A 24,965-nucleotide genomic window follows, 5' to 3' on the forward strand; every position below is an offset into this window, starting at 1 on the left:
CACCGGTACCCGACAATTTAGAACAGAAAGAATAGAGCATCACACATAGATTAGATAGATATAAACATGTCAGTCACATATATAATAAGTACAGTGACAGTGTTGATTACGGTACTTGTCATTTAGTGTTAAAACAAAGGATTCATTAAAAAAAAATTGGCGTGGGGTTCCCCGTAATTTTAGTCTCTAGCGGAGGTTAAGCAGCCGGCTGGGGCAGATGTTTGAAGCCTGGGAAGGGGGTAATACCCACGGAGCTTCCCAGGCTACTAATATCAGCCCCCAGCTGAATACCTAGCCTTTACTAGCTATTAAAATGGGGGACCCCAAAAAAAAAAAATATGACGTGTGGTCCCCCCTATTTTAATAGCTAGCAAAGGCTAGGCAGACAGCTGGGGGCTGATATTAATAGCCCAGGAAGGGTGCCATGAATATTGGCCTCCTCCCAGGCTAGAAACACCAGCCGTCAGCCGCCTCAGAAATGGCGCATCCACAGGATGCACCAATTCTGGCACTTAGCCTTGCTCTTCCCACTGCCCTGTAGCGGTGGCAGTGGGGTAATAGGGTTGGGGTTGATGTCAGCTTATAATGCCAGCTGACATCAAGCCCAGGTTAGTAATGGAGAGGCGTCTATAAGACACCCCCATTACTAACCCCAGGCATGCTTGCGCTCTGCAGTGTCTCTGAAGGATGACAAGCTGGATGGCAGCGCTCAGCTGCGATCCAGCCTGTCATCTCAATGCCATCCCAGCGTGGGAGAATTCTCCTGCTCAAGAGCTGAGCGCAGGAGAATTCTCCCACGCTGTCAGTGACGTGCATGAAGTGAGCTGAGTTTATTGGACATGAACTCTGCTCATCTGGATGCCGTCACAGCGAGACACTGAGGAGCTTCACTGTCAATGTAGCAGAGCTGAAGCTGTCCTGGGAACCATGGAAAGGTAAGGATGAGGTTGGTTTATTATTTTACTTTTATTGCAGAAGACATTGGCTTCAGCTGGAATGGGCGATATGGTAAGTAGGGTTTAATTTAGAACATTAAAGGAATGTGTCTTTATTTCAATTAAAGGACTTTATTCTGGGTGTTGTGTTTTTTTTTAAATACTTTACTAGAAATTCATTACGGTCATGTCTAATATTGGCGTGACCCCATGAATTTCAGGCTTAGGGCCAGCTGATAATACCAAGCTGGCCCTGACCCCTTTATTACCCAGTGAGCCACCGCACCAGGGCCCTGGATGAGTTGCGTACAACGCCCGAAGATGGCGCCTCTATGAACGCGCCATTTTCTGGGGTGGCTGAGGACTGCAATTCGCAGCAGGGGGGGCCCAGAAAGCTTGGGCCACCCTGCGCTGCGGATTCCAGACCCCAGCTGCTTAGTTGTACCTGGCTGGACACAAAAATAGGGTGAAGCCCCAAGTCAATTTTTTTAAAATTATTTCATGAAATTCACTATTTTAACACTAAATGACAAGTACAGTAATCAACACTATCACTGTACTTATTATATATGTGACTGACATGTTTCTATCTATCAAATATCAAATCTATGTGTGATGCTCTATTCTTTCTGTTCTAAATTGTCGGATACCGGTGTATGCCACTGCTGAATTGCCGGCTTTTCATGTTTCACTGTGAGCACTGTTCCCATCAATTTAGGCAACCACTGTAATGCCACAACCACCAAGGCTGTGGCATTACAGTGAGTGGCAGACAATCCCTGTATGATTGGTGCTCTAAATAGCGCCAGACATGCAGGACGGAGACCATAGCTCCCGCCCGAGCATCTCGTAAGTATTACTGTGAAAAAATCCAGTTACGCTTTTGGTGCACGAACAGTTATCGAACATAACCTCGAACAGCCAAATTTTTTGCAAATCAAATATTTGAGTTCGTTGAATGGCTCGAACACCGCCCAAAACAGCTCGAATTTGAGATTGGCGAACAGTTCGAGTCGAACAACGCTCATCTCTAATTCTGACAGCAAGTACACCAACCTCATCAAGTCTTGATGTCTTAAAGGGAATCTTTCAGAAGGTTTTTCATATGTAATCTGAGAGCAGTTTAATGCAGGGACAGAAACGCTGATTCCAGAGATGTTTCACCTGCTAAGGAGCTTGCCTTAGTTTCAATACAATCAGCAGGAGATTATCACTGCAGGACAAAGTGTCTTGATCAAGGCCGTCCAACTAATCTGTGTAACGTTTGTACAAAGAACTATAGGTATATGTGATCACAGCGTTAAAAAGGTTTTCTTAGGCAATGTGCCCACGATGCGTTTTTGGTGCGGATTTGCAGCGCAGAAACGCTCCAGAAGCGCATTGCATACCTTATCCCAAGATTTCCTATGACATTCTGCAAGCTCTGTGCACATGGTCAGGATTTTTTCTGCGCGGATTTTACTTGCAGAAAAAATCCTGACATGCCCAATTCTTGTGTGTTTCTGCTTGCGTATTTGTCTATACAATGCATTGGAAAAACACATGTCAAATATGCATGCAAAAACGCGTCAAAACAGCATGCGTTTTTTCTGCCAAGGAGATGCAGAAATGCTCAGGAAAATTTCTGCTTCATTTCTGCATCGTGGGCACCAAGCCTAAGCCTTACTAATGTTCTTCACATATTCCTTTTAAATATAATGGTGTGCATTTCCATTTACTGCAATATATACACAGTACTTACATGACATCCGGGCTGTTCGCAGTAGTCACCAACACATAAAGATTAAACACGCCGTCAAGGTAGTTTTCAAAGTAAGGCTCTCCTTCAGCTGTGACAAGTTTTCTGCATATGACGATATACATGAAGAGGAAGAAGAGGTTGTTAATTAGCGGTAAATATCAACCCTAGACTTCCCTGCTCCCAAAGAAAACACAAAGAAAAACTAAAAGCATAGCGCAAGCTTTGGCGTCGCAATCATCAAATGGACATTCAATTTCCAATCCACCCTAACAGCTAAGCTAGAGAAAGCTAAACACATCAACACAAATCTAACTACAGTCTATTACATTGTTACATAGTCTCGAGCAGTGTTTCCAAAACTCCAGTCCTCACGGCCCCCAACAGATCACGATTTCAGGATTTCCTTAGTTTTGCTCAGGTGTTGGAATTATTAACAAGGCATCAGAAATTGCCGCAGGTTTTCTCACCTGTGCATTACTAAGAAAATCCTGAAAACGTGTTGGGGGCCGTGAGGACTGGAATTTGGGAACCAATAGTCTAGAACATACAGAGACAAGGTGCCAGTATTCAACCCAGTGCCATTTATTTATCTATATCTAGATCAAAGTGTAAAAGAATGATGGAGGATGAAAAAGAAAAATATAATGGCGCAAAAGCAGAAAATCCAGAGTTGCGGATCATGATTATAGGTCAACAGGAGTTGGTTGTCCAATGTGGTTTCTTGTTGTATTAAGGTTGTAGCTCATCAATTGCCTTATTGATCAAACAGTACAAGTCTATGTTCACACATTAAGTAACAAAGAAAATGACGGCACTTCCACTACAAAAAATAGGTGTGAACAGGTGCTTACTAAGAGCAGCTACCTCCATATATAATGAACAAATAAAGTACACACTGTAACACTGAGTATATAGATATGAAATATGAATAGCATAACTGCTGTAGAAAATAGAAATAAATGAAAAAATTAGAGAGGTATTCACATTGGTAGGTCCTGACATCGAGAAACGCCTTACCGCGGCTGTCAGGTACACATGAATTGGCCAATTTATGCGCTAAGATTTCTCATGTATTTACAGCAGTAATGCTATTCATTTTCCATACTTCATATTTGCATGCGCAAAAAAAATTTTTCATTTATTTCTATTTTCTACAGCAGTTATGCTATACATATTTCATATCTATATACTCAGTGTTACAGTGTGCTACTCTATTTGTTAAATATGTTCACACATTGATTTTTTTCTCTCCAGCCACAACCTGATCTTTTGGCAGTAAAAAAACTGCAGCCAAAAAAAAGGGCAATTTGATAAAAAAAAAATAAAAATTTCCTCTGAATAATTATGTCTGAAAACATAGTGACTATTCTAAACAAAAAAAGATGGATTCATGTACGAAGCTCAGCCGTGACGAAGATTAAGTGAGTTTATGAAAATATACACAATCGCAAATATAAAAACAGTGGGGGAAGTTGAATTGGCTGGGCATTGTTTATTTAACATATTAGTAGGGCATGGAGTTGGTAGGGCATAGTTTACCTTCTCACTTTCATAGGCATTGAATTGGTCAGGCACTGAGTTACTTTACACATATCAGTAATTTAATTAAAATGTAATAATACTAACATTCATCCTCATTTGAGGATTCCAAGACATTTTGGTAAAATTTAAACTTGGGGGGGGGGGGGGGGGGGAGAAATCACAAAAATAGATGGATTTCAGATCCTGCTGCACCTGCTTTTCTTTCACCAAAAACGCTACAAAAACGGATAGCAGCATTTTATCTGCTTTTTTTGCACTTACTCATTGCTATTTAGGAGTGAAAAAACGCTGCAAAAAAGCATAATGAAGTGACATACTGTAGTTTTCAAAAATGCAGCAGTTTTCCAGTTCAGTCAGGAAAAAAAACAAGATTGTGCATTAAAAAAAAAGCAAAAAAAAAAATGCAGCAAAAACGTGTGAACGTAGCCTAATAGAGGAGGAGCTGCAAAGCTAAAAGCCACTGCCCATGGTTGGGCAGTATAAATCAGTTTCTCTTTAACTAAGCACATAGCCTTCTAGGGAATATAGCCCCAATAAAAATCACACATTTAGTTTTCTAATCACTGTCTCTGTTTTGCAGAAACTGAAGTTTAATCATATATTGATCAGGGTACTTGGTGCACCCTAGGTGTGGCTAAGAGTCTCTGTTCACCGTTCCACCCACTGGTTTTGTATGTCCCTGCCTTCCTTACTGGTGATCCACAGCACTGGCTAACCTGGAGGGAGCACTTTCTGTTGAAAAAGCTGAGGAAAGCCAGTGCTGTCATTCTCTACAGATAGACCTCGCTCCAAATAAGCCAGCACTGTCAATCATCAGTGAGGGAGGTGGGGACATGCAAAACTAGTAGGCGGAACGTGCATGGAGTGGCTTAGTCACACCAAGGGAACACCAAAACACCCTGATTAGCAAATCCAGTTTCTGCAGAATGAAGGCAGCGATGAGAACAATAAAAGTGGGATTTTTATAGGGGGCTTTAGACTGACAGACTGTTGAAGTCATGACAACATGATGGTAACTGGGTAATGTCCACTATAAGGAAGCCTGTTCATGGGTGAGAAAGGTGAGGTAGAAATTGATTCATTACTCAAAAAATGCATTATGATACGGTTTATGGAACAATTAAGCAAAAAAAAAATCCTATATCCCTACTACAATAATAAAAAAAATTGGGCTTTACCTGCTTCCAAAAAGTTTTTGAGCCATGAGTGAAAAAATTAGGACACTGAACATGAAAAGGAGGAAGACATAGAGGATCTCCGGTAATGTGTTTCTGATGCTACGGAACGCTCGGCGGATCTGCAGAGAAAGCAGAAAAAGCATTGTTATTATAAAGAAAATCCCCCCCTCATCCTTGAAGTCTCTGAACAGACTAAAGCTTTGTAGACTATAAAATAAATTATAGACTGATATAAAAATGGAGGTCAGCATTTTGTTGGAGATCTCCAATGATCACACTTATATAAGGGAATGACACAACAGAATTTATAAATACATTGATTTGTGTCTCTCCAAATCATCTGTAATCTCTTAAATATATGCGCTGATTACTACAAGCTATTTTATCAAACAAGTTCAAAGTTAGCTCCCAGGGAGAGACCAAGCTTAGCAAACAGAATTTTATTATTTACGGTGTCAATTCAAGCAATTTGGAGCTACATCATATGGACAAGACTACTCATAGAAAAGGAATGGAGTGCTGACTTCATATGTATAATCAATTAGACAATTTATTAATCACAAAAATTGAACTAACAATTATATTTTGTATACAACACAAGTAAAAAATGAGGTGAACATGAAGAACTAGTGTTCCACAGGGAGTAGATATGGGCAAAACGTTCTCAGTTTAAATGTAGAACTCCAAGGGCATGAGAGAAAAGACAGATGGTTCAGAGAGTCCTGATAGTCAGGATCACTCATCTAACCAGACAGAAGGATAAAGTGCATGTGCATCGAATATATCTCATGTCCTATATAATACATAACATTTGCTGCCTGGCAATCATGGAAAATATCCCAGCAAAGTCCATGGGTCCCCTGGGAGATTGTACTAGCACCAAACACTTCATTATGGGTAAGTTCTACTTACTACTATCTTTATATATACATGGACAAAGTATAATATATTATGTATTACATAGGACATGAGATATGTTAAAGTGCATGTGCATTGAACATACAGTATCTTAAGTCCTACATAATACATTATACTTTGTCCATGTATATATAAAGATAGTAGTAAGTAGAACTTACCCATAATGAAGTGTTTGGTGCTAGTACAATCTCCCAGGGGACCCATGGACTTTGCTGGGATATTTTCCATGATTGCCAGGCACCAAATGTTATGTATTATATAGGACATGAGATATGTTCGATGCAGATGCACTTTATCCTTCTGTCTGATTAGATGAGTGATCCTGACTATCAGGACTCTCTGAACCATCTGTCTTTTCTCTCATGCCCTTGGAGTTATACACTTAAACTGAGAACTTTTTGACCTTCTCTCTGTGGAACACTAGTTGTTCTTTATGTTCACCTCATTTTTACTTGTGTTGTATACAAAATATCACATTGTTTAGTTCAATTTTTGTGATTAATAAATTATGTCTAATTGATTATACATATGAAGTCAGCACTCCATTCCTTTTCTATGAGTATTATTGTGCAGGAGTTTCTTCCAATGCAATCCAAAAAATTGATATAGATAGGGTACCTTTTACTTAATGAAATTTTCCTTCATCTGTATAAGCACTTTTTCTGTGAATTTTCTAATAGTACTATATGGACAAAAATAGTGGGACAAACCTTTTAATCATCAAATTCAGGTTTTTCATTTTGTCCCAGTGCCAAAGGTGTATAAAATTCAGCCCCTCGCCATGTAGTCTGCCTTTACTAACATTTGTTAGAAGAATGGCTGATTCTAAAAATCTCACTGATACCAGCGTGGTCCTATAAAGGATGCCACCATTGGAACAAATCAGTTAATGAAACTTCTTGTCTCCTAAATATTTCACAATCACCTGTGAGTGGAATTATTGTAAAGTGGAAGTATTTAGGAAGCACAGAAACTCATCCACAAAGTCCAAACCTCCTCTTTTATTCACAGAACAAAAACTGCACCAGGAACTTCATGGCAAGTAGCTCCATACAAGTAATACACCACCAAGCACAATGCCAAGCGTTGAATGGGGTGGCTCACAGCATGCTGCTACTGAACTCTAGAGCAGTGGAAAGTATAGAATTCCCTTACCATCGGGGATCCCAAGCTTGGCTTATGATTCGCCAGTGGGTAAGATGTCACCTGTGCACCACATATCATGTTGCGCCAGATTGGAGAATCAGACATTGTTCCGGGTAACCCAGAAGCTCAGGAAATTTGCACAGCACCTGTCCATGGCCAGAGAGAACTGACCAGGACCGTGGTTGTGTGAAGCGATCTACTCATATCTAGTGGAAAGAGGTTCAGTGGAGTGATGAATCACTCCTGTCAGTCTGATGGACATGTTCGGGCTCGGCGAATGTCAGAAAAATATTATCTGCCTGACAGCACCAACTATACAGTTTGGTGGAGGAGGGATAATGCTATCAGTTATGAAAGGGTAGTTATCCAGCAACTCGTGAAATTGACTTAAAAAATAGCCTTTATTTTGAAAAAATTAAAAACATGAGACCATAGTGCAAATAAAAGCGTACAGAGGCTTACGTGTTTGGGATACGTAGATCCTTATTTCATCACTGCCTAATGATTCCCCCAGACGGGGAACTTTACAATCCGAGCATCGTGCCTCATGAGAAAGTGGACCGAGCAGGCTGACCCAGGTGAGCCGAAATATATATATTTTTTTATAATGCCATCAGTTGTTTTTCCAAGATTGACTTAGGCCCTCTAGTTTCAGTCAACTGAAATATTAATGCTTCAGCATACCAAGACATTTTGGACAATTGTAGCTTAGAGTTTTGTGGGAAAAGTTTGAAGAAGGATCTATTCTGTTCAAACATAATTGTGCCGTAGACGTCAAAGCAAGGTCCATAAAGACATGGTTGGATAAATTTGGTGTGAGAGAACTTGATTGGCCTGCACAGATCTGTAACCTTAACCCATCGAACATATATTGAGATTATGAGCAAGGTTCTCTCAACATCAGTGTCTGACCTCACAAATGCTCTTCTGGATGAAGGGACAAAAATTCCCACAGACACACACGAAGAAGACTTCCCAGAAGAGTGGAAGTTGTTTTTGCTGCAAAAGGAACTAAACTCCATATTAACACGTATGGATTTAGAATAGGATGTCATAAAATGTGGCGTCCCAATACTTTAGTCCATGTAGTACATGCATATTAGGAAATTAATGGATTTTACATAAAAAAGATGATGTTCCAGGATGGGCATGAACATTAAGATGCCTGTAACAGACTCATATTTTGAGATTGAAAATAAGCAATACAGGTACACAATGAATAATTCCCACATAAGGAAATCTCCATTTCATGGCTAGATCCTTTCCTTTCTACAAAGAAAAGGAAAGGGTTGAACATCCTATATATCTGCATTACTTGGAGATCCTAAAACAAAAAACTTACCTGTCGACTTTCAGCAAAATTAACCAAGTAAATGGGACGTAGGATTCTAGACCATCGAACACTTTGAATCTGTGCAATAAGCAAAGATCCATAGATAATCAAGTCTATTAAGTTGAGCTGTAAAATATAATAATGATTAAACATTACTTACTATTCAATTTATAATACACATTTTAGACAACTTGGAGACAGTTTTTGAGACACTTGTCGAAATACAAAAAAGGGGAATAATTTAAACAAAATGTTATAAAGGGTTATTTCCATCTCACAGTTCATGGCCAATACAGGAATATCAGCATCTAAGCACCGGCCACAGAAGGTGGAGCTTCCGAAAAACAGAACTAAACTGGTTTATAACAGAAGTAAATGGGAGTTACAGAACTCAGAACACAGTCCATTCACCAAAGTGTTTGTGCCACTCTTTTGAAAACTTTCACAATTTTTGCACAATAGAGAGCTGTGGCAAAATATTGTGACTTTTAGAGTCATACCAATTTTGAGCAGCTCCATCAAAATGGGCAGATCTTGGAACAAGAGGGGACAAGGAGTGGTTACACACCACTTCTGAAATTCATCAATAGTGCTGTCGTTTCTTACACCTTAAGTATTACTCCAGTCTCTGACTAAAGTAACATTTCCAACGAAGAGCACGGAGGTACGTCACACTAATAAAATGAGCTGAATTCATTAAGCGGTGTGGTCCGCATTTTATTTCTTCACGGTCCTCATTAAGCTGTACAAAACAGCTTACGAAACACCAGCCTTAATGAATCTGGGCCTAAGTGTTCTTTATAACATCATACTATATATAGTGAAGGAAATAATTATTTGATCCCTTGCTCTTTTTGTAAGTTTGCCCACTGACAAAGACATGAACAGTCTATAATTTTAAGGGTAGGTTAATTTTAAAAATTGAGAGATAGAATATCCAAAAAAAAAAAATAAAAAAAAAAATTAAAAAAAAATCAAGAAAATCACATTGTATACATTAGATAAATTTATCTAATAAATCTAAATCTGCGCATGTGCAAACAACTGGCGCCATTTTTTCTGAAGCCCACCGCAAAGTCACTGTGTGCAGTGGGAACTCTGCCTTGCACTGCCAGGCACTCCCTCCTCCTAGCCCAGGGCACGCAGCATCACCCAACTCCTACCACCACCGGCTTCCTACAGCGGCGACCCTGCACCACCACTGCCATCCCCGATACGCTACATTCGGACTATAAGACGCACCGCCCATTTTCCTTCCAAAACTGGCGGAAAAAAAGGGCATCTTATAGTCCGAAAAATACAGTAATCCTTATATTGAAGAGATAATACAGTGGCTAAACAACATAATTCTATTGGAAAAAAGGGTATACATAAAGAGAGGTGCAACTGCTAAATTTGGGAAATAATGGGGAGACTGGAATAAATGTCCTGCTGAGGTGTCCAATGCTCTAGGTAGTGATGTGATATTTAATTAACTACTCCTATGAAAAAGGTTCCCAATGATGGCTGGAGCGCCATTACAATACTATACCGTGTTCTCGTACTTGTTGTGGGAGTTTTGTTGGGGTAGAAGTGGGTAATAGGGTGAATGTAACTTAATTTTTTTATTCTGCAGAGCAGCAATGGTTCACTATGTGACATTAAATAATTGTTATTTCTTTATACTATCATTGTTTCTCTCTGCTGCTATGATGATTGTAATGCTAGTTCTTTTGTTCAATAAAAACTTGTGATTAAAAAAAATAATAATTATTAATACTTACAAAAATTGTGACCATTACACAAATGTTCTTTGTATCCTTCCAGAAAACACTACGAGGAGTGACTTTACTAAAATGTACAAGTCGACCAAAAAACGCTAGTAAGCAGAAGACCTCTACTATGGAGGTAGCCTGAAATTAAAAAAGTACAAAAATATCAATGCTATGGATGCAACACAAATGTTTTCTTTACCCCAGAAATGCAGTAATAACCTTTGAGTACTTCCTTTTTACAGTAGCAGCCAGAGACCCCGTGGAGAAAGAAGAAAACAGATTTGTACAGATTCAACCTTGACAATTGTTAAATACATAATGTTAAAGGGTCACGTATGTACTGGTAATTAGAAAAGCTTAAATGGTCACTGTTATTTTAACAAGCATTTCATAAATCAGTGGTATAAGCAAATAAAAGAAGCTTTGTAATATAACAGAATATAATATATTGGTGACATATTGCAACATCTAACTTTTTCCTTCCTTCAAGAATGACCTCTTTTAGAGCCGGCATGTTGGATGGAGAGTGATGCTCAACTTGTGTCAACAGAATTCCCCATAGGTGTTCGGTTGGGTTCAGACCAGGAGACATACAGTATTTGGCCACTGAATCACTTTCACCCTGTTCTTCTTCAGAAATGCAACAGTGGCCTAAGATGTGTGTTTTGGGTCAGTCATTTAGTTTGGAGATAATGATATGCTCGTGCTCCGGGACGGCCTGTGGGGGGCGCTCTATCTGGTGCTCTGCTTACATATTCATCTATATGCTCTTATGACAGTTCACTGTGCCTTCACTTACCTGCCTCCATTTTACCTAGCCCCGCACTACTAGATGCTTTATGTAACATAGGAGACTGGTCAATGAACGATCAGTGACCTGTCATAAGAGCATACAGATGAATATGTAATCAGAGCACCAGATAGAGCGCCCCCCCACTGGCCGCCCCGGAGCACGAGCATATCATTATCTCCAAACTAAAAGTAAAGATTACACAAGAACCACAGGATGGATTTCATCAACCAAGGTATCATTTTAATCAGTGTAATGTCGCCCACCTGACAGTTTATGTAGTTTACTGAGCACAAGGTTGCTGACAGGTGTGCTTTAAATGAATTTGTTGGGAAAAAATTTTTGAGGTGTGCAAACTAACAAATCTTTTTGTAAATCAATGGCCCACATTTGTGGGAGTATTTTGTAGTATGGTATCCCATAGAAAATACAGTTTCTAGCAAATTCATTTTACAGCTGCGCTGGATTCACAGCCACCTGGCCCAGCATTGCTGTATAATGTCTTCTCCGCTGCTGTCTGTGAGAGAGCAAGAACAGAAAATAAAGAGCAGGAATTAATCTGTGTGTTTTCTGTAAATGACAGATATAGCAGCTAGCCGCCACTCACTAGATTAGAGACAACTGAAAACTGGAGCTAGAGCCTGTAGAGGAGAAAACTGGTGAAAAATGCAGAATGCAAGTCATATAAAGCCAGAGGTAGGGTAGTAGTGTATACACATGACAGCTTATTCTAAAAAGTTATCTGAAACAACAGTTACACTTTAAAGCTTTGCTTCCTGCTTCAGGCTCAGGGTTCAAGCAACTGATCATGGGATCAGTGAGCAACAATCAGAAATAGAGAACTGCTGGTGCTCTCTCTAGCCAGTCCAGCTGTTTGTGAGAAAAATGTCAGACTACCCCAGTTTCTCCTGTGACAGAGCTGCTGTAATAGTTGCATGTATAGAGAGAAAATATATAGTAAGAAAATTAAAATACAAAAATAATAAAACTCTCGTGTTAACTATAAACATAGATCTAAACATAATGATATCATGTAGGTAAAGGAACTTGTCACTAGATTCATGCTGCTTGAACCACGGGGAGAATGAATCAGTGCCTGGCTGCACAATTGCAGCCAAGTATATTTTTCTACGAGACACCACAGCCTTAGTTTGAAGAGCCGACTGGGGATCATAGGAAGAGACACACAAGTAGTCCGGAGAGTTCTCTCACTCACCTGGAGTAATCGGGTGAGAAACCGGGTGGAGAGCCGCACCATACAAGTTGCATCGCTCCCTATAGTTCCTGGTTGGCTTCTCAAACTATGTTTCCTCTGTGACATTTAAAGGTGCAAAATACCTGGCTGAATCATGCTGTCCGAGAACTGGAATCTAGTAACAGGTTACCATAAAAAAGGACCTGTCAGTAGATTAAAAGGAATTTGTCACCTGATTTTTGCTACCTCATTGAGAGCAGCCTGATGTAGATAAAGAGAAGCTGAATCCAATGATGTATCACTTAGATTACTGGGTGCAGCAGTTCTGAGACAGTCAGAGCTCTTAGATTTAGCAATGCAACAGAGCTGAGAAAGCTAACCCCGCTCACACCAGGTTCAGTCTGTACATTGACAGCGAGCTGCTTATCACAGGTGGGGTGGAGCCGGACTTGCAAGCACGTGCCAGCCAGTCACAGCAATGATAATCCCCAGGTGATAAAAACTTTAGAGTAAGTAAGCAACCGCACACAACCTAACATGTGGCACATTTTATAATTCTGTGTTTTAACTCCTACCTCGTGCTGTCCTCAGATTACATAGCAAAAACCTGCTGACAGATTCCTTTTAAAAGTGACCACATTTTGTTCTTTTTTCATTTGCACTGATTCTCTGAGTATTCTGCATTTTTTTTTTAAATTCATTGAAAGGGTGATCACCATGAGTCAGGTTCCCGACACTCCCTTGTGGTGGCTTCTGACAAGTGGAGTCTTATGTTATACAGGTGAAACACAGCGGTGCTCTCTTTTCTGATTCATAGAGGGGACCCATTTTAAAATCCATCTTTGTAAACTCTACATTACTAATAAAGGTTATAAATTTAACCCCTTCAACTCCAATCCTGTTTTCACTTTCCTGACCAGACCAAATTTTCCAATTCTGACCAGTGTCACTTTATGAGGTTATAACTCTGGAACGCTTCAATGGATCCCAGTGATTCTGAGGTTGTTTTTTTCGCGAAACATTGTATTTTATTTTAGTGGTAAATTTAGGTCGATACTTTTTGCGTTTGTGAAAATATTGAAATTTTGGCGAAAAGTTAGCAATTCTCAAATTTTTAATTGTTATGCCCGTAAACCAGATAGTTATATCACTCAAAATAGTTAAAAAACAACATTTCCCACATGTCTACTTTACATCTGCATAATTTTTTAAACATTTTTTTTTGTTAGGAAGTTAGAAGGCTTAAAAGTTTATCAGCAATATCGGATTTTACCCCAAAAAATTAGAAAACCAAATTTTTTAGGGATCACATCACATTTGAAGTGACTTTGAGGGGCCTATATGACAGAAAATACCCCAAAGTGACACCATTTTAAAAACTGCACCCCTAAAAGTGCTGAAAACCACATTCAAAAAGTTTATTAACCCTTCAGGTGGTTCACAGGAATTAAAGCAAATGAGGAAGAAAAAAATGAAAATGTAACTTTTTCTCACAAAAATGTTGCCCCAATTTTTTTATTTTCACAAGGCAAACAGGATAAAATGGACCCCAAAATTTGTTGTCCAATTCCTCCTGAGTGCGCCGATACCCTATATGTGGTGGAAAACTACTATATTGGCGCACAGCAGGGCTCGGAAGGGAAGTAGCACCGTTTGACTTTTTGAGTGCAAAATTGACTGTAATAGACAGTGAACGCCATGTTGTGTTTGCAGATTCCCTGATGTGCCTAAACAGTGGAAACCTTGCACAAGTGACCACATTTTGGAAACTAGTCCCCTCAAGGAACTTACCTAGATGTGTGGTGAGTACCTTGAACCCACATGTGCTTCAAGGAATTTTATAACGTTGAGCGGTGAAAATCAAAAAAATACATTTTTCACGCAAAAAATGCTGCTTCAGCCCCAAATTTTTCATTTAAACAAAAGGTAACAGGATAAGATGGACCCCAAAATTTGTTGTGCAATTTCTCCTGAGCATGCCATTACCCCATATGTTGTTGAAAATTACTCTTGAGGCACAGTACAAAGCTCAGAAGGGAAGAAGTGCCATATTGGAGTTCAGATTTTGATGGAATGGTTTGAGGGTGCCATGTCACATTGGCAGAGCCCCTGAGATGCCAGAACAGCCGAACCCCCCCCATAAGTAACCCCATTTTACAAACTACATCCCCCAATTAATTCATCTAGGGGTGCAGTGAGAGTGTTGACACCACATGTGCCTCACAGAATTTTATACCATTGGGCGGTGAAGAAAGAATAATTACATTTTTATTATAATGTTGTTTTAGCCCAAATTTTTAATTTTTGTAAAGGTCTATTAGGAAAAACTGGACCTCACAGTTTGTTTTGCAATCGGTCCATGTAATCGGGAAATGCTTTTCAGGCACAGTGCTCCTGGCTTGCTCTAAGCAGGTCACCGTCACTGGCAGACACGGAGGTCATCATGACGATCTCGGGTTGCCATGACGACCATCGGGGCTTTCCGATGACGTTGCCAATCGGATGGGAGAGAGAGCACCCTCCCTCTCCTAGCCACCAAAATGTTGTGATCTACATAGATCATGGCATTTAGGTGATTAAATAGCCAGAGGCGGGGCAGGCATCACTTCTGGCTGTGAGAGCCGGGGCTCAGCTATCATGTAAGCCGAGCTCCCGGCGATGATTACACTGGCACAGCTCCTATGCCACGCACAATCGCCATGACGTATCCATACATCTTAGGTCGGGAACCCCTACCCGACCATGACGTACAGTTACATAGGTTGAATAAAGACCTAGATCCATCAAGTTCAACCTTCCTCTACCAATTGTATATTTAGTCACTAATTTAAACTATAACCCACAATGTTATATGTTTCGAGGAAATCATCTAGTCCTTTTTTGAAAGCCGTTATAGAGTCTGAAATCACTACCTCTTGTGGTCGGGTATCAGTCTGACTGCTCTAACTGTAAAGAACCCTTTCCTGTTTAGGTGCCAGAATCGCCTTTCTTCCACCGGTAATGAGTGCCCCCTGGTCCTTAGTATGGTCTTTGGAAGGAATAAGTCATGTGCCAGTCCTTTGTACTGACCACACATATAAATTTTACATACATACATACATACATACATACATGTAAATGAGATCCCCTCTGAGGCGTCGTTTTTCTAAGCTAAACAAGCCCAACTTTTCCAACCTCTCATCATATGAGAGGCCTCCATCCATTGTAATAATCTAGTTGCCGCCTTTGAACTGAGTAACTTCTGAATATCCTTTTTAAAATGTGGATCCCAAAACTGGATCCCATATTCCAGATGTGGCCTCACCAGTGATTTATAGAGGAGTAATAATACATTAGGCTCATGGGATTTTATTTCTCTTTTTATACATCTTAAAAATCTTGTTTGCGTCAGGTAGGTACGTCAAATGTTGTGAAGGGGTTAAATCCATCAGTTAATCAGAAAGAAAAAACATTAACTAAGAATTTGATACTCACCAGAAATGGGAGATGGTAAACTGCAGGTTCTTCAAAAATTGCCAGTGCCAAGTCAACAGTGATACAGACATAGGTGAGTACTTGCATAACCCAATGGTTGTAAAAATAGTAAAGTCTTAAAAAAATAATAAAAAAAAATACCACATTATAGTACGGAAAAGTTGCAACCAAATATAGTGAAAGAACAAATTATCTCTATAACATTCAACAAATGTTTTCGTAAAATTATATCAGAGCAGAAAAATAATGTACACAATGTTCCTGTTTGTATGCAAAAACTTGAAGAAGACAGCTATATGCCAAAATCCATCAAGCCTTCCCAACTCACCACAAACATATATAATCAAATCGGAATCATAAATTTGCAAATTTTCTGAAGCATTTCTGTATCTACTAGGTAAATTAGGTTACTTGTACTTTTTTATAAATGCGTTTCTTTTTTATTCTGCGGTTTTTCGTCTCTTTTTGGTATGTCATATTTCAAATTCAGCTACTTTACTTTTTAGACTGCCTTGTATTTGGCTTTGACAAAACTTTTTTGCTCTATTAATGTATGGGTTTACACACACATGCATTTTTCAGCTGCGGATTTTCTGCATCTAATGCAAGTCTATGGGCAAAATCCACACATAAAACTCAGCATTCTTGCAAGAGAAATTGACATGCAAAGAAGCTCTGCAGGTCAGTTTAAACTGTAAAAAAAAAAAAAAGGAGTCGAAAAAGCACAGTGGGCATGAGAGTTCCATAAATCCCATCCACTTTGCTGGAACTGTTAGATGCTGCATTTTTTTTGGGCAGCAAAAGTTTGCATTGTTAAAAATGCACCAAAAACTCATCATGGGAACTTAACCTAAGGTGGGACTAAATGACTAATAGGTGGATTATAATGAGGGCAACCTGGATTACCGGCCAGAGGCCCAAGGCTCCATGGGGGACCCATTACCAGATTGCCCTCATTATAATATTTTGTGCATGGAACCTTCTTGAAGCTTCGCTGTCGGCAATAGAGAATGGCCATGCCGCTACAGGGAAGCTCCCATCGCCTTCTCTGTAAGCACCGGCGAAATTACATCATCGCGCCAGCATGTACACAACGGTCACAAGACGAAGTGGACCGCAGGAGACTGAATGGACAGGTAAGTATTAATTCTTTTCTTTTTTTTTTTTTTTTTTTTTTCAATAAAGTAAATGAAATGGGGGTGGGAGAGAGGACATTGTACAGGGTGATTCACTCGCTACTTTACACAGAAAAATTGCTCTAACCTCTAAAAGAGATGGTAAAATGTACTGAAATTTGGACTGTACATACAGTGGGAGTGCAATGAACCTCAGCGTCCGCGGCGAGAAACATCCTCATGCCGAGTGGTCTCGCCAACTTGTCGCCCCGCTGGACATCTCCACTACGAGATAGACTTGCTGCACGCCTTTCAGTAGTTTGTGTGTAGTGCTTGCATTTCACTCTTGCCAAATTCCTTCTTCATTTGTTAACAACGTATAGATACAGTGTGGAGGAGGATGTTTTAATTGTGAAAACTTATTGGAAAACTGAGATCTTAAAGAGGTGCCAAAGTGAGTTTGTAAAGAAGTCTTGAGGTCGAAATCCTCCATCCAAACCGTGTATTTGATCACTGGTGAATAAGTAGGAACGTACAGGAACATTATGGATAGGCATAATGGAGGACATCAATCCATCTGCTGGATTTTTTCCTTTGGGGTCTTTTGAAGGGTTAGGCATACATTACAAGCATGAACATTACAGGCACTCAGAGAACATACAGCGAGCACTTCAAGCTGTGACCCCAGACATTCTGAGGAATATATTTTCAATAATATGGAACGGCAAATGAAGGGGTTTGAATGCGAATGATGAATATTTTCAAAACCTGCTTTAAATATCAGTTTCTCATGATCTAATGTATGTACAGTCCAAATTTCAGCAAGATAGATTGTCTCTTTTAGAAGTTATAACAATTTTTCTGAGTGAAGTAGTGAGTGAATCACTCGGTTTTATAATGAATTGAGGGTGGGGGGGGAGGGTGAGAGGAGATGACAATTAATTGGGGGACATGTAATTATAATGAAATGGGTGAGCAGAAAATGCTCAGTGGTGGGGTGTTTTGGATGCAGGAGAGTGACTGGTAATGATTTGGTGGAAAGACTACAGTGGCTAATTAATTTATATATTTATTGGGTGGGGGGAAAGTGGCTACTTATAGTTAACAAGGGGCACAGTGGTGGGTTATCAATTTACATTTGGAATGGTGGGTTGCATAATAGCTAATACAGGAAACAAATGTATACATACAGTACAGACCAAAAGTTTGGACACATCTTCTCATTTAAAGATTTTTCTGTATTTTCATGACTATGAAAATTGTACATTCACACTGAAGGCATCAAAACTATGAATTAACACATGTGGAATTGTATACTTAACAAAAATGTGTGATACAACTGAAAATATGTCTTATATTCTAGGTTCTTCAAAGTAGCCACCTTTTGCTTTGTTGACTGCTTTGCACACTCTTGGCATTCTCTTGATGAGCTTCAGGAGGTAGTCACCAGAAATGGTCTTCCAACAATCTTGAAGGAGTTCCCAGAGATGCTTAGCACTTGTTGGCCCTTTTGCCTTCACTCTGTGGTCCAGCTCACCCCAAACCATCTCGATTGGGTTCAGGTCTTGTGACTGTGGAGGCCAGGTAATATGGCGTAGCACCCCATCACTCTCCTTCTTGGTCAAATAGCCCTTGCACAGGCTGGAGGTGTGTTTGGGGTCATTGTACTGTTGAAAAATAAATGATGGTCCAACTAAGCGCAAACCGGGTGAAATAGCATGCCGCTGCAAGATGCTGTGGTAGCCATGCAGGTTCAGTATGCCTTCAATTTTGAATAAATCCCCAACAGTGTCACCAGCAAAGCACCCCCACACCATCACACCTCCTCCTCCATGCTTCACAGTGGGAACCAGGCATGTAGAGTCCATCCGTTCACCTTTTCTGTGTCGCACAAAGACACGGTGGTTGGAACCAAAGATCTCAAATTTGGACTCATCAGACCAAAGCACAGATTTCCACTGGTCTAATGTCCATTCCTTGCGTTCTATAGCCCAAACAAGTCTCTTCTGCTTGTTGCCTGTCCTTAGCAGTGGTTTCCTAGCAGCTATTTTACCATGAAGGCCTGCTGCACAAAGTCTCCTCTTAACAGTTGTTGAAGAGATGTGTCTGCTGCTAGAACTATGTGTGGCATTGACCTGGTCTCTAATCTGAGCTGCTGTAAACCTGCGATTTCTGAGGCTGGTGACTCGGATAAACTTATCCTCAGAAGCAGAGGTGACTCTTGGTCTTCCTTTCCTAGGGCGGTCCTCATGTGAGCCAGTTTCTTTGTAGCGCTTGATGGTTTTTGCAACTGCACTTGGGGACACTTTCAAAGTTTGCCCAATTTTTCAGACTGACTGACCTTCATTTCTTAAAGTAATGATAGCCACTCATTTTTCTTTACTTAGAATTTGTATTATGGCAAGAAAAAAGCAGCTAACAGTCTACTCAGTAAGACTATCAGCTGTGTATCCACCAGACTTCTGCACAACACAACTGATGGTCCCAACCCCATTTATAAGGCAAGAAATCCCACTTATTAAACCTGACAGGGCACACCTGTGAAGTGAAGACCATTTCCGGTGACTACCTCTTGAAGCTCATCAAGAGAATGCCAAGAGTGTGCAAAGCAGTCATCAAAGCAAAAGGTGGCTACTTTGAAGAACCTAGAATATAAGACATATTTTCAGCTGTTTCACACTTTTTTGTTAAGTATATAATTCCACATGTGTTAATTCATAGTTTTGATGCCTTCAGTGAGAATGTACAATTTTCAAAGTCATGAAAATACAGAAAAATCTTTAAACGAGAAGGTGTGTCCAAACTTTTGGTCTGTACTGTATATGTGACCTTTTTTATTTTCAAGGCGGCAAACTCTGAAGTGACAGAGTCCTGGCGTTAGGATGTTGTCATGAAAGTTTGACAAGATGAAGAAGAAAAGGTCTGTAACTCGTAGATGAGATGTCAGCAGTAAGTTATTAGATGTAAATATTTATTTTGTATAGGAGTATTGTATAGCAGAACGTTTACACGGACCGACTGGCGGCACTAAACAACCACTAATCAGTAAACTGTTACCGATCGGCAGTCATTTACTACTGTCTGAACAGGCTATTAAGTAATGCACACAGTCTGATTCGTCCCATATTGTAAAGCAACCCCTCTTATACCAGTATATAGCGCTGTCCCTTATTACACAGCATTCCCTTTTGTTATAGGTGTAACCTATTTAAAGCGCGTCTGTCACCAGATTACACAGTAGAAACTGCACACATTATTAAAAAAAATTCCTATACCTTAGGGGCTGCATATTCCAGATATTAAAACACACATATTATGAATCCAGTTAAAGTGTGAGCGAGCTCACGAGTCTAAGTATAATTAGTCTCCACTACCCAGCCTGACTGACAACTGCAGCTTGTACTGAGCAGTGTGAGATCTCAGCAGCAGAAAGAATGGACACTAAGAAGCTGTCAGACAAGTTAGGAGAACAGAGATTGAGGGAGAAGAAGTCTGAGTTTAAGGACAAGTGCACATGGCAACTTTTAGTCACCGGCGTAACTGCATTTCTTTTGAAGCAGAAGACGCTTCAGGAATAATACCACTGGCATTCTCCAGAAGCGTCTTCTTTGCGGTCTCTTTCGTCATTTTTGCAGCAGCGATGCCACATGCATTTTTCCTTTTTCTTTTCTGCTTGGAATCCTCCAGAAGAATAGTCAGGTCACATCTTATAGCCACTTCACAGCTTTGGAAGCCTGAAGTGGTTAAAATAAGTCAGAAAAGACGTTTAGTGCTTTTTTTTCATGCAAATTCCAGGTGGAATCTGCTTGAAGAAGACATCCTGTGTACTTACCCTAAATTTTCAAAAATAATAAACCAGCCATTCTGACATAGATAGGAGATAACTTCCAAATTTGATATAACCCCTTTAAATAAGAATGTAGTTTAGGTAATGCATCTGCATTAATTCACTAATTTGCACTTTTGGGCAGAAAAAGCAAGCTTGCCTCATCAGTCTGGAAAGCATTCAGGGAAGCTGAAAAAGTGAAAGTTCATGAATTTCAAATAGCGGAACGGTCTACCCAAGGAGAAATTGCTTTCGGTGGTGATAAAATGGATACATTTACGGTTAGTACATCATGAATACTCCCGCTGATTTACTGATAAACAGAAAATGTAAGAAAAATTAAGGAAGTTTGAGTTTAGTAACCTTCACTAGAAATATTGTCCAGAAATGATTGGAAAATAAAAAAATGCATTAGAAATTCAGGTTCTGTTTCAGAAAAACAATTATTATGCCAAAAGTTCAAACATTATGCTGACTAAATCATTTTCACAAACCATTTGTTTTTTGAGAGCCTGTGCCTGGTTGGGTGTGGGGAGTGGGTAGTCCACACTAGCTCTACAGCACAAATCTACAATGGGTACGAAAGTATTCAGACCCCTTTACATTTTTCACTCTGTTTCATTGCAGCCATTTGGTAAATTCTAAAAAGTTCATTTTTTGTTTTCTCATTAACCCCTTAAGGACCAGAGCTTTTTCCGTTTTTGCTTTTTGTTTTTTTTGCTCCCCTTGTTCCCAGAGCCATAGCGTTTTTGTTTTTTGGTCAATATGGCCATGTGAGGGCTTATTTTTTGCGGGACGAGTTGTACTTTTCAACGCCATTACTAGTTTTACCATATCGTGTACGGGAAAAAAATTCCAAGTGCGGTAAAATTGCAAAAAAAAGTGCAATACCACAGTTGTTTTTTATTTATTTTTTTTTACCATGTTCCCTGAATGCTAAAACTGACCTGCCATTCTTATTCTACAGGTCATTACGAGTTCATAGACACCAAACATGTATAGGTTCTTTTATATTTGAGTGGTGAAAAAAAAATTCCAAAATTTGGTTAAAAAAAAAAAAAAAAAAAAATAGCGCCATTTTCCGAGACCAGTAGCGTCTTCATTTTTCGGGATCTGGGGCTGGGTGAGGGCTTATTTTTTGCGCGCCGGGCTGACATTTTTATTGATAACATTTTGGGGTAGATCCGATGTTTTGATCGCCCGTTATTGCAATTTTGCGGCGACCAAAAAACGTAATTCTGGCGTTTAGAATTTTTTTCTCGTTACACCGTTTACCGATCGGATTAATTCTTTTTTTATATTGATAGATTGGGCGATTCTGAACGCGGCGATACCAAATATGTCTATACAGGTTTTTTTTTTTTATATATATATATATATATATATTTTATTTTGAATGGGGCAAAAGGGGTGGTGATTTAAACTTTTATATTTTTTTAATTTTTTTATATTTTTAAAAACTTTTTTTTTTTCACTTTTTGCTTGCTTCAATAGTCTCCATAGGAGACTAGAAGCAGCACTTGTTTGATCGGCTCTGCTACATACAGGGGACGAGCAGATCCCCTGCATGCAGCAGAAATGGTCCTGTGCTATGAGCGCCGACCACTAGGTGGCACTCATAGCGACAAGATCATGACAACCACAGGCGTCTGCTGCAGACCCTGGGTTGTCATGCCCACCCATAGGTGACCCGCGATCACGTGACGGGGGTCGCCGATGGGCGGGGCTTATGACGCGCTACCCGGAAGCGCGCGTTAAATGCCGCTGTCGGAGATTGACAGCGACATTTAACATGTTAACAGCCGCGGGTGGATCGCGATTCCACCCGGGGCTGTTGCGGGCACATGTCAGCTATAAGAATCAGCTGACATTTGCTCGGTTCAGAGAGGGCTCAGCGCAGCAGCCCTCACTGAACAGGGGGGGATCGCAAATGTGCGTACTAATATGGCATGGGTTGTAAAGGGGTTAATGTACACTCTGCACCCCATCTTGACTGAAAAAAACAAATGTAGAAATTTTGCAAATTTATTAAAAAAGAAAAACTGAAATATCACATGGTCATAAGTATTCAGACCATTTGCTCAGACACTCATATTTAAGTCACATGCTGTCCATTTCCTTGTGATCCTCCTTGAGATGGTTCTACTCCTTCATTGGAGTCCAGCTGTGTTTAATTAAACTGATAGGACTTGATTTGGAAAGGCACACACCTGTCTATATAAGACCTCACAGCTCACAGTGCATGTCAGCCCAAATGAGAGTCATGAGCTCAAAAGGAACTGCCCAAGGAGCTCAGAGACAGAACTGTGGCAAGGCACAGATCTGGCCAACGTTACAAAAGAATTTCTGCAGTACTCAAGGTTCCTAAGAGCACAGTGACCTCCATAATCCTTAAATGGAAGAAGTTTGGGACCACCAGAAGTCTTCCTAGACCTGGCCGTCCAGACAAACTAAGCAGTCGTGGGAGAAGAGCCTTGGTGAGAGAGGTAAAGAAGAACCCCAAGATCATTGTAGCTGAGCTCCAGAGATGCAGTAGGGAGATGGGATAAAGTTCCACAAAGTCAACTATCACTGCAGCCCTCCACCAGTCGGGCCTTTATAGCAGAGTGGCCCGACAGAAGCCTCTCTTCAGTGTAAGACCTTTCAAAGCCCACATATAGTTTGCTCAAAAACACATGAAGGACTCCCAGTCTATGAGAGATAAGATTCTCTGGTCTGATGAGACAAAGATAGAACTTTTTGGTGATAATTCTAAGCGGTATGTGTGGAGAAAACCAAGCACTGTTCATCACCTGCCCAATACAATCCCAACAGTGAAACATGGTGGTCGCAGCATCATGCTATGGGGGTGTTTTTCAGCTGCAGGGACAGGACGACTGGTTGCAATTGAAGGAAACATGAATGTGGCCAAGTACAGAGATATCCTGGATGAAAACCTCTTCCAGAGTGCTCTGGACCTCAGACTTGGCCGAAGGTTCACCTTCCAACAAGACAATGACCCTAAGCACACAGCTAAAATAACAAAGGAGTGGCTTCAGAACAACACTGTGACCATTCTTGACTGGCTCAGCCAGAGCCCTAACCTAAACCCAATTGGGCATCTCTGGAGAGACCTGAAAATGGCTGTCCACCAACGTTCACCAATCAACCTGACAGAACTGGAGAGGATCTGCAAGGAAGAATGGCAGAGGATCCCCAAATCCACGTGTGAGAAACTTGTTGCATCATTCCCAAGAAGACTCATGGCTTTTCTTTTTTAATAAATTTGCAAATATTTCTACATTTCTGTTTTTTTTTTTTAAGTCAAAATTGGGTGCAGAGTGTACTTTAATGAGAAAAATGAACTTTTTAGAATTAACCAAATGGCTGCAACGAAACAAAGAGTTAATTACTTTCTGTACCCACTGTACACTACAACACCAATGCAAAAGCATGGCATAACAATACCTGCTGTTTTAACTTCATTTCATCTGTGTTTTTAAATGAGGACTTACGAGTAGATTTTATGTTAGTAAACTGCTACAATGAAGCTGTAGTGCAGGGGTGCACAACCTCCAGCCCAGAGGCTACACGCAGACTGCGAAACCTTTCTATGTGGCCCTCACCCATCTGGTTACATATGTTTCACCGTGTCTGGTAGCTTAGCTGTTCACATGTATTTTGCATATCAAGGAGAAGAGGAGTGGTGGGTAGCAGCATAGGGACAGCTAGTAATGGTGATTGTGTCCATCTCTGGGGCCCCCAAATATTTGGCATAATGGGGAAATCGCATAGCACGGAAAGGAAATTATGAGATGAAGTGACCATGCATGAGTGCTGCTATATTCATTGAATCTTATGGGATAAGGGAAACACTTGATTGTTTCAGAATCTCACATAAAAGATTATCCACAGAATAGGTTAGAACTTAATGATCAGTGAGGATCCATCTGCTGAGACTCACACCATTAGGCAGAACATGCGTGATGGGGCATTATCATTCCTGTTACATTATGGAGTAGCAGGTGGAATGCTGTTC

At 40.2% G+C, this 24,965-nt stretch overlaps 1 protein-coding gene across 1 annotated transcript in view; it reads right to left on the reverse strand.

Moving 5' to 3' along the window:
* LOC141257684 (two pore channel protein 2-like) overlaps positions 1-24,965 on the reverse strand; it is a 105,235-nt gene that overhangs the window by 55,277 nt on the left and 24,993 nt on the right. The window contains exons 3-7 of the mRNA XM_073672529.1: positions 16,007-16,121; positions 10,557-10,685; positions 8,803-8,919; positions 5,397-5,515; positions 2,677-2,778 (exon numbers count right to left, since the gene is read on the reverse strand). Coding sequence (XP_073528630.1) covers positions 2,677-2,778; positions 5,397-5,515; positions 8,803-8,919; positions 10,557-10,685; positions 16,007-16,121 — 582 coding nt within the window. The remainder of the gene's footprint in view (positions 1-2,676; positions 2,779-5,396; positions 5,516-8,802; positions 8,920-10,556; positions 10,686-16,006; positions 16,122-24,965) is intronic.

The sequence above is a fragment of the Phyllobates terribilis genome, unplaced genomic scaffold, assembly GCF_046119375.1.
Source record: "Phyllobates terribilis strain yellow unplaced genomic scaffold, ASM4611937v1 Scaffold_3__8_contigs__length_932513732, whole genome shotgun sequence".
NCBI lineage: Eukaryota > Metazoa > Chordata > Amphibia > Anura > Dendrobatidae > Phyllobates > Phyllobates terribilis.